Raw genomic sequence first — 11,293 nt, forward strand, 5'->3', positions numbered from 1 at the left:
TCTAGCAAACATTTTATTTATTTAAAGTTCAGGAGTGCAGATTGGAGTGTAATAGAATACATTTTGTTTTCAGATTCTTGCCAGCTCTCATTACTGCAGTTTTGACCAATCATCTTGCCTGGGTTCCAACAGTCATGCCAAATGGACAGCCACCTATAAAAATATTTTTAGAAAAACATTCCTCTCAGAGTGTGGGCATGTTGGCAAAGACTCATCCATATAACCCTCTTTGGGCACAACTTGGTATGTAGTCTGAACATCATATACTGTATATAAACCTAAAACTCACTTTTAAGTAAAAACTAACTACACTCCTTCCTTTTGTCAGTTTTATTCTAGAGTGTCTCTCTGATACTCACCCTTTCACATCTGCTAAGCTGTCCTGTTGTCTTCTGCCTGCTCACATTCCTTAAAGCTAAAGAACTGTGGGTGGAATAGAAGGAGCATACTGTAGCTGCTTTAACTTTGATATATTAAATCAATATCAAATTCTGTGGTGATTTTTTTTTTTTTAGTGCATAGTTGTATCTAAGGCTCTGTGCACAGAGCATAAGAGAATGTAATGGCAGATGAATAATGTTATCATTTTAAGAGGTTTATACTCATGATACTATAGGCAGCATGTATTTTTTACAATAATTGTACTGCATTAATAAATTATGTGAAATGGAAGTTGAGTGGTAGCCAAGGCAGGGAAGTTAGTCTTTGCACAGTTGGGCACGTCTACCTGAGATGCTTTACAGCAGAAGAGATAAAGAAGGCTGAGCTCTGTACAGTGAGGGATTCTTCCCATTCTAGTGTTAAACTATTGTGCAGTGAAGTTTAGGAGAGGGCTTTAGAGAACAGCCATGCAAAGGTTAACTTTAAGAAGATGAAGTGGAAGCCGGGCGGTGGTGGTGCACGCTTTTAATCCCAGCATTTGGGAGGCAGAGGCAGGTGGATTTCTGAGTTCGAGGCCAGCCTGGTTTACAAAGTGAGTTTCAGGACATCCAGGGCTACACAGAGAAACCCTGTCTCAAAAAGCCAAAAGAAAGATGAAGAGAGTCAGGTGGGACCTTCCATGAAAGACTCACCAGGCCAAAGCAGTTTCAGTTCATTGGATAGTTAGTGAGAATTGAGAGGATTATGTTAGAATAATGATATTGTAATATTCTAGCCAATTTATTAGCCAGAGGAAAACATTTATCACAATTCTGTCTGCAGCATATATTTATTTAAGATTCATGTTCATTCTTTCAAAAAAATATTATGCTTTATAACACAAAAGTAAAGGATTTTAAATAAGCATATTGAAAACTTGTAAAAGGGATTTGTATTGATGTATTTGTTCACATTTATAAGTTTTTGTTTTGCACTTGAGCTAAAGGTTTGATTTGACCCATAAAACAACAACAAAACCCCACAACTCCTCCTGCTGTGCTCCATGCCACCACTGTCCCTCTCCTCAGCCTGCAGCACTGTGTTTTTCCTTTCTGTATTTGATTATGACTTTCTTTATATGTCCTTTGTGTCACACCTATTGTAGAGAATATTCTTATTTTTAAGTTTGACTTTGAGAACTAGCTCTTTGAGGTTTTAAAACCACACAGCTGTTTAGAAACACAGCTAAAAAACAAAAACAAAAAAAACCTGTTCACCTTTCTCCCTGGTTAAAACCTCTCACCTTATCCTACTTTCTTGAATAATCAGTCATCTTTTAAAGTACTTAAGAGTAAATTATGAACTGTATGAGGAGGTTTCTCATGATTGAAAGACTGTTTAGCTGTGTGTTTCTTAACTGATCTTTTTTATTGTAGGAGATTTGTATGGCGCTATTGGATCTCCTGTACGGTTAGCAAGAACTGTAGTCGTTGGCAAAAGACAAGACCTGGTCCAGAGACTGCTTTATTTTCTTACTTACTTCATCAGATGCTCTGAACTTCAAGAAACCCATCTTTTAGAAAATGGAGAAGATGAAGCCATTGTTATGCCAGGCACAGTGATTACTACCACTTTAGAAAAGGGGGAAATAGAGGAATCAGAGTATGTGCTAATCACAATGCATAGAAACAAAAGCAGCTTGCTCTTTAAAGAGTCGGAAGAGACAAGAACTCCCAACTGTAACTGTAAATATTGCAGTCATCCACTCCTTGGGCAAAATACAGAGAATGTGTCACAACCAGAAAGAGAAGATACTCAAGACCACTCTAAGGAATTGCTAGGAATTTCAGATGAATGCCAAAAGATTTCTCCTCCTGACTGCCAAGAAGAAAATGCTGTTGATGTTCAACAGTACAGAGATAAATTAAGAACTTGCCTTGACACCAAGTTAGAGACAGTTGTTTGTACAGGATCTGCTCCAGCAGACAAATGTGTGTTGTCAGAGACATGCTTGGAACCAAGAGAAGAATCCTGGCAGAATAAGGAATTGCTGGATTCAGATAATCACACAGGCACAGCAATGAGACCCACAGGAATAGTTGTTGAAAAGAAACCTCCAGATAAGAATGTGCCCAGTGCATTTTCCTGTGAGGTAACTCAGACAAAGGTTACGTTCTTGATTGGAGATTCTATGTCACCTGATTCAGATACTGAACTTCGGAGTCAGGCTGTGGTGGATCAGATTAACAAACATCACAGCAAACCACTAAAGGAAGACAGAGGAGTGACTGATAAGCATCAAGACAGTAAAATAACTAAGGACCAATCTGAAGACTCTGGCACACAGAACATGGTTTCTGCAGAGTCCTGTGAGCTTCCTTGTTGGAGTCATTCAGAGCCAGAAAGCATGAGCTTGTTTGATGAATATTTTAATGATGATTCAATCGAAACCAGGACTATTGATGATGTTCCAATTAAAACAAGTACAGATAGTAAAGAGTATTGCTGTATGTTGGAGTATCCAAAAAGATTGTATACAAAAACTAACAAACAGAAAAGTGAGCTTTGTAAATGTATAGAAACAGTTCATCAAGATTCATGTAATGCCTGCTTTCCTCAGCAGGACCAGAGGAATTCCCTCTCCATTCTTGTCCCCCATGGGGATAAAGAGAGTTCAGACAAAAAAAATGCTGTAGGAACTGAATGGGACATTCCAAGAAATGAAAGTTCAGATAGTGCCCTTGGAGATAGTGAGAGTGAAGACACAGGTCCTGACATAAGGAGACAAGCTGGCAGTTACTGTGGAGGGGATCAGGAAGACTGGGCAGAAGAGGATGAGATACCTTTTCCTGGGTAAGTAGAAAGTTCCCTTCTGAGACAGCCCCTGCTAAAGCACGTACTATTCTTTGGTTTAGCCAGTCTCTAGAGATTGGGGGCAACTAACTTTAAAAAGAGGTTAGGGCTCCAAGATGGCTCTGCAGTAAAAAGCCTGATGATCTGAGTTTGATTCCTGAAACTCACAGTGGAAAGAGAGAACCGATTCCCAAGAGTTGCCCACTGTACCCAAAGTAATGATTAATAAAATAATTTTTAATGTTATTATGCTGGTTAAATTCTCTTTTACTCAGAAGGAGAATTGAAGACTATTCCCCACATCATCCCTTCTGGAGGCATCAAAGAATAGAAGTGAATGCCTGGGGTTGGGGGGGCAGTGGTGGTACACGCCTTTAATCCCAGCATTTGGGAGGCAGAGGCAGGTGGATTTCTGAGTTCGAGGCCAGCCTGGTCTTCAGAGTGAGTTCCAGGACAGCCAGGACTACACAGAGAAACCCTGTCTGGACCAAAAAAAAAAAAAAAGTGAACTGTAGGAAGCTGATCTCTGCTTAGTTTTCAGACCATTTTGGAGTGAAGGACGCATATACACATTCCAAAATGGACCATGGCAAGCCTGGCACTTAGGGAGAATCTTTGATGTGGTAGGGAATAAATAAATTTAGCCTGCACAAAGAGGGAATATGTATTTGAGGTCAAGTATGCAAGGAGAATATCCCTGCTTTGAAATCCTACAGACCCAGATTTTTAGCTACTTTCTTTGTTTTACACACCGGTTTTCATAGTCTGATTGTATTAGGAATGTGTTACAAATATTTGTAAGGTACAGCCTCCTAAAGTCTTTTATAAAAGAGTCATGCTGTTTTTGAGACCTCCTCCACGAGAGAACAGTATTTTGTTGTTTGTTTTAGTCCTAGAGGCATTTTTATTTAAGGCTAATTTTATTCCTTACGTAGTTTTATAAGCAGCAAGGGTACTGGAAAGACAAACTAGCAGAGTTCATAACCTTTCCCACCCCATCTTCCGCCTCTGGTAAAAGATGAGTATTACTAGATTTCTTTTCCTTGGTCATCTTTCTTTCAGGTCAAAATTGATTGAAGTGAGTGCTATTCAGCCCAACATTGCCAACTTTGGAAGATCTTTGCTGGGTGGCTACTGCTCATCTTATGTTCCTGACTTTGTTCTTCAAGGAATTGGAAATGATGAGAGGCTCCGTCAGTGCCTGGTATCAGATTTGTCTCATGCTGTGCAGGTGAGATACCTTCATAGATCTTGAACATATTTAAAGCAAAACTGGTATTTTAGTTTTAGCCAAGCTGTGACCATATAACATAGTTATTGTTCTCTGAATCTGTGACTTCATATATAGCACCTCTGTCTTTGTATTTACCATTGTGAAAACAAGAATCGAATCTAGGAATCTTCCAAATGGAAATTTGAAATAAAAAAAATTTAGATACTCATAGTATCAATAATTTGAGATTTCCAAAAGAGTATTTAATTCCCTTGTCAGATGATTGCTTATATAAAGAAACAGAACTGATCTTGTGTGTTGATCTTTTATTTTGTAGCTTTCCTGAGCTTTTAACTCTTGTGTTAGTTTTTATATTAAATCCTTGGAGTTCTTACACATGATTCATGCTATAAGTGAACAATGTTACATTTTCCATTCCAGTCTTGATTATATTGGTTCAAATCTGTACAGTGGTACATGGAAAGAAAGACATACAGAAGATGGTATTATCTTGCTCCCTATCTTAGAAGAAAGCCACCGAGTCTTTCACTATTAGGAATGTTATTGATAGGGCTTTTGTAGATAGATGCCCTTTTCAGATATGGAAGGACCTTCTATTCCAAGTCATTGGGTTTTTTGTTGTGAGGTAATGGTATTGTTTGCTCATTTTGGTTGTGTTGGTAGTTTGGGGGGTTATTTTGTTTTGACTTGGATTTGAAATAGTCTTGCTGTATAGCATAAACTGACCTAAAAATTTCAATTCTTAATCTCAAGTATTTTTTTTATAATTTTATTTATTTATTTTTTTACTTATGCACTTTATATCCCACTCACTGTCCCTTTCCCAGTCACCCCCCCCACAATCTCTCCCCCATTCCCCCTCTCCTCTTCCTTTGAGCTGGTGGGGTCCCCCCTGGTGACTACCCCTACCCTGGCACTTTAAGTCTCTGTGAGGCTTTCTTTCACAGTGGGTCCAGACAGGGCAGCTCAGCTAGTAGAACATATACCACAGTTTTTGGGATAGATCCTGTTTCAATTGTTTAGGACCCTCATGAAGGCCAAGCTGCACATCTGCTACATATGTGGGGACAGGACTAGGTCCAGTCCGTGTATATTCTTTGGTTGGTGGTTCAGACTCTGAGAGTCCCCCAAGGGTCCAGGTTTGTTGACTCTGTTGGTCTTCCTGTGGAGTTCCTATTCCCTTCCAGGCCCACAGTCCTTCCTCCTGTTCTTCCATAAGAGTCCCCCAGCTCCATCCACTGTTTGGCTGTGGGTGTCTGTATCTGTCTGAGTCGGCTGCTGGTTGGAGTCTCTCAGAGAACAAAATGCTACTGTCTGGCCTTTTTCCTTGCCGTCTTTAATATTCTTTCTTTGTTCTGTAGATTTTGTATTTTAATTATTATGTGTTGGGTGGGATTTTTTTCTGGTCTAGTCTAATTGGTGTTCTATAGTCATCTCTTTCTTTAGGTTGGGAAGATTTTCTTCTATGATTTTGTTGAGAGTATTTTCTGGGCCTTGGAGCTTGGACTCTACCTTCTTCTATTCCTATTATACTTAGGTTAGGTCTTTTCATGGTATCCCAGAATTCCTGGATGTTTTGTGTCAGAAATTTTTTAGATTTTACATTTTCTTTGACTGATGTATCTTGCTCGCTATCCATCTCCTGTATTCTATTGGTGATGGTTGCATCTGTTGTTCCTGTTCTCTTCCCTTGGCTTTCCATCTATAGGATTCCCTCAGTTTGTGTCTTCTTTATTGCTTTTACTTTCACTTTCAGGTCTTGCACAGTTTTATTTATTTTCTTCATCTGTTTAATTTTCCTGTATGTCTTTAAGGGATTTATTTGTTTGTAAAAGTAGTATGGTTAATCTCGTCTTAACTCCCCAACTGGTGCATGTGTGCTTCACCACCCCAATGCTGCGATTCTTGGAAGACACACACACACACACACACACACACACGGGGGGGGGGGCGTGGGGGAGACAGCCTTATTTTTAATATGCCCTAAGCAGAAAATCTATATTCCAGTTTTGCTACCTCAGACCCAATTGGGAGAGGGGCCCCTAGGACAACTCTTCCCCGATTCTTTTTTTTTTTTTTTTTTAAAGACACTCCAGAAGAGGGGGTCAGATCTCCATACAGATGGTTGTGAGCCACCATGTGGTTGCTGGGATTTGAACTCCAGACCTTCAGAAGAGCAGTCAGTGCTCTTACCCACTGAGCCATCTCACCAGCCCCCTCTTCCCCTATTCTTATATGGCCATATACCTTTTCCTGAGTTCTCAAGCCTGATCATGCTGCTTCCCCAGCATGGCGATTCTTTTTTTTTTTTTTTTTTTTTTAATTAGATATTTTCTTTATTAGGTATTTTCTTTATTCACATTTCAAATGCTATCCCGAAAGTTCCCTATACCCCCCCCCCCCCCCCCCTACCCACCCACTCCCACTTCTTGGCCCTGGCATTCCCCTGTACTGGGGCATATAAAGTTTGCAAGACTAAGGGGCCTCTCTTCCCAATGATGGCCGACTAGGCCATCTTCTGCTACATACAGCATAGCAATTCTAAAGCCGCCTTCTTCCCATGGTCCCTTGCCCAGGAAATCTAAAGTTCCACCTCTGTCTCCCTACCCAGCCATTGGTCACAGGCAACTTTATTTACCAATTAGAGCCAACTAGGGGCAGGGACCATGGCATTTTACATGCAGACATGGGAATTCCTGTGTAATTTGGGAACCCAACTAACATAACACAAGCAATAAACCAAACCCATAACATTTGTTTCCTCTTTAAAGGCCTCTGTTTGATTGTATTTTCCTATATTTCTTTAAGGGACTTATTCAGTTCATCTTTAAAGGCCTCTATTATCTCTATAAGATTGCATTTAAGATCATTTTCTTGTGCTTTGGTTGTGTTAGGATATCCAGGGCTTCCTGTAGTAGTGTAGCTGTGCTTTGGAGGTGTCCTATTGCCCCGGCTCTTGTTGATTGTGTTCTTTTGAGGGCCTTTAGCTATCTGGATGGTTTTGGTCCCTGGGTATCCTTGTTGTAGTAGGTACTGGGAGGGAGGTGAACCTTGGTGTTCCTGGTGTGACAGACCTCTGATGGCTATCTGTAGGCTGTATGGTTCAGGATTCTCAGGTCCAATGAAGGGGGCAGAGAAGTGACAGGAGAATGGAAGTTTCCCTGGGCTATCAGACTACTCAGAGCAGCTTGGCTTGGCCCAGAGGGCTGAGAGAACAGGGAAGAGAAGCTTGCCTCTATGTATGGTTCAGGGTACTCTTGAGTTTAAGATTATAGGTATATACCAGCATGTTGACTCTCTCCAGCCTTTTTGTTTACTACCCGTCTCTCCCATCTCTCAGTACCATTTCTCAAAACTTTAGCCACATACATTTACTTGATTCTTTCTCACATTGTCTCTTCCTAAGGAGCTGCCGTGTTTTTCATCTCTCACCTGTAGTGCTTACCCACACTGCAGTGTTCTCTCTTCTGCCTCTCCAGTTCCTGCTAGATCTGGAACAGGATTTTTGTTTTACTCTCTTTTAAAGATTGATAACTTCCTTGTCTACTATCTGGGAAAGAATTTTATTTAGAGTGGTTGATCATTAACTGGACAAAGGAATGGATGTTGAGGATGCCAAACTTGGGATCATGTAGGAGCAAATTTACTGATCTAGCTTTGTCAGTACTGTAATGATAGAAGTGAGAGGAGAAAGGCCTTTTACTCTCGGTTTTGTTGCTCTTTTCTTTTTCCAGTGTTTTTTTTTTTTTTTTTAAGCCTATAACCTATCAAAATAATAAAAGATAATGAAGTACTCAGCAATGCAGGACTGTATTACTGATAGAAATACTGTGTACCTAGTTGCTATCTATCTTACTATTGTTTTTCAAAGCAGTTTTTCTGTGTAGCCCTGGCTTTCCTGGAACTCCCTCTGTAGACCAAGCTGGCCTTGAACTCAGAAATCCACCTGCCTCTGCCTCCCAAGTGCTGGGATTAAAGGCGTGCGCTACCACTGCCTGGCATTAATTGTTATTTTTAACATTTGGTATAAAGTGTTTGATCCTCTGAGGGAAGCCCAAAAGTACAGCCTTCTGCCTTATGGCCTTTTGCTTGTATGTCAGTGTACTAGAAAGAGGGAACATCAATTGAGAAAGTGCGTTTCCAGCAGATTATCTTGTAGGCAAGTCTGTGATGTATTTTCTTGGGGATTGATGTAGGATCACATAGCCCACTTGGGTGGTACCACCCCTTGGCATGTGGTTCTGGGTTGTATAAGGAAGCAAGCTGAGCAAGCAAACAAGCAGAATTCCTCTATGGTCTCTGTTTCAGTTCCTGCCTCAAGGTCCTGCCAGACTTCTCTTCAGAATGAACTATGCCTAGGACTTGTTCTCCTTTGTATCTATGTTCTGCCTGCAGGTCCTAACAAATAAAAAAGTTAATGCACACCGGCAGTAATGTGCTTCAGGGCAGCACTGGATCTCTCCTGTGGTCCTGAGGCACATTGATGGCTGATAGCACAGAATTTTACAATTGTCCCATTTATACAAATAGGTTTATGTCAAAAAGAAAGAAAGTCTTCTGTATTTTGAAAGATTTGGACTTTTTAAACTAAGAACTGTTTTCTTTCTGTTGTCTAGCATACGGGTTTGTGAGTGGTTGATCGAAAAGATTAGGAAAAGTTAAATTATAGATTTAAAGATACAAAGCTTCATTAATAGATATAAAGTATGTGTGATGATTTCTATAAAATATTTCAATGTATTTATTATTGTATTTTCTTTCAAGGGTTCTTTGGTAATAACTTATTTAATATATTTTTCTGCTTTTTTATTAATTGATTTGTTCTACTTATATTACCTTTGAAAACTTTGCTAACCATAGACTGAATTCTTTTCTTTCCAGCATCCAGTGTTAGATGAACCAATAGCAGAAGCTGTCTGTATTATAGCTGATATGGATAAATGGACTGTTCAAGTGGCCAGCAGTCAGAGACGAGTAACAGATAATAAATTGGGAAAGGAGGTGTTGGTCTCTAGTCTTGTTTCCAACCTGCTTCATTCCACTCTTCAGCTTTATAAACATAATTTATCTCCAAACTTTGTAAGTATTGTAAGATTTGAATGACTGAGTACTGTGCTAAGTGAACTTGCCTAAATATGTACACACACTAAATATTCTCACTAGCTTTTATCAGTGCTTTGCTGAAAGAAGTATTATAATGAGTATTACCTCCACAACCATTGTGGAGACATAATCTAGAGCTGAGATATTTTGGAAGGTTAGATTAGATCACTCAGGTGGTCTAGGTCTTGCATGTTGGTTCACATGAGAGGACTAGTGGTCCACGAAGGACGAAAGATTGAGATTGTTCTGTCTCTACCCTGTGAGAACACAGTGAGAAGGCAGCTGTCCATCATCTGAAAAGAGCCCTCACTAGGACCCAGATAATGGATTTTTCCATCTCTGGCATATGAGACAATCTATTACTAAGGCCATTCATCTGTGAGCTAAGAATGAAAGGGATGTTCTTAAATCTGTGCTGTCTGATTTTAGGAGCCAGATTTTTGGTCACATGTAGTATGGCCATACAGTACTCATGGTTCGAATAGGATGTCTTTTCGGATTCCATCATCATATCAGGACTTTGAATAATTCCACGGTGTGACAGTGATAGCCTCTTCACACTTGTCCCACTTTCAGGAGCTCATTCTTTTTCATGTTAAAACTATAAGATAGCATGGCTCAAAGCTCTCTGTGTCCGTATGAAAAATACCAAGAAGCATTGCTCAGTGTCAAAAGACTGAAAGCTGCCCCAGGAGGAGTAATGAAGAAACCTATTCTTAACACGTTAGCTTAGCATGGTACTTAAGCAGTAGCCAGAATTAGTATGTGAAAACAGAAACAAAATAATTCAAAATTGGAAAGGAAGATAGACTTAATTTTATTTGCAAATGACATAATCTAGAAAAAACATATCTCATGAGAAAAACTGATAGAATTTTCAGGAGAAAAGACATGTAAAAATAAGATATTCTATATTCTAGCCATGAGTAAACTGAAAAGGAAATTAAGCAGTTCTGAGCTAAGTGTTGTGACCACACCAGTGACAAGAGGATGAAGGATTCAGGCACCTCTGCTCTACCAGGCGTCCTGAGCTCAGTTCCCATTACCTATGGGGTAGCTCACAATCGTCATCTGATGGTCTGTGTGGATACTGCATACATATAGCACACATGCAGATATGCAGGCAAACATACATGTATAGACACATATATAAAATTTTAAAAATCAAACTATTTTTCAAAACAGTAGAAAGCCCTATTTAATCCAGTCATATAGAACATCAGGAGAATGCAATAAGCCAAAATAATTTTGAAAGGAAAGTACCCAGGCATGATGGTACATGCATGTCATTCTCACAAGATCTGAGCTACACAGTGAAAACTAGCTTAGAAAACAACAACAGCAAAACCTGATTTCAAAACTTAGAGTGCTACTACAGTCAAAGCATGGTGGGAGTAGAATGAAGACCAGAGTACAGACAGACATTCTTCATTCATTATAAAATGAAGAGCCCAAAATTAAGCTTTTTCATATAGAATTGGTTTTAGTGATAGTGCCAAGACCACATTAAAGAAGAAAAAGTATTTTCAACAAAAGACAACAACATTTTTTTTAAATGTTCTTGAATTCTTATTTTATGCCATATGTAAAAATGTGCTCAACTTGGAGGAAAGACCTAAATTTTTAAGAGCTAAAATTTTTGTTGCTCATGTTTTAGGTGTTATGTTTAAAAAACCATTTTGTCAGCTGGGCAGTGGTGGCACACGCCTTTAATCCCAGCACTTGGGAGGCAGAGGCAGGCGG

General features: G+C 39.5%; 1 protein-coding gene across 3 annotated transcripts in view; it reads left to right on the forward strand.

The window, feature by feature from the left end:
• The window catches only part of Fnip1 (folliculin interacting protein 1), an 80,128-nt gene that overhangs the window by 62,270 nt on the left and 6,565 nt on the right, over positions 1-11,293 (forward strand). For all 3 annotated transcript variants that reach the window (XM_021175415.2, XM_021175416.2, XM_029483214.1), the window contains 4 exons: positions 74-243; positions 1,797-3,213; positions 4,276-4,444; positions 9,329-9,526. In XM_021175415.2, the coding sequence (XP_021031074.1) occupies positions 74-243; positions 1,797-3,213; positions 4,276-4,444; positions 9,329-9,526 (1,954 nt within the window). The remainder of the gene's footprint in view (positions 1-73; positions 244-1,796; positions 3,214-4,275; positions 4,445-9,328; positions 9,527-11,293) is intronic.

The sequence above is a fragment of the Mus caroli genome, chromosome 11 (assembly GCF_900094665.2).
Source record: "Mus caroli chromosome 11, CAROLI_EIJ_v1.1, whole genome shotgun sequence".
NCBI lineage: Eukaryota > Metazoa > Chordata > Mammalia > Rodentia > Muridae > Mus > Mus caroli.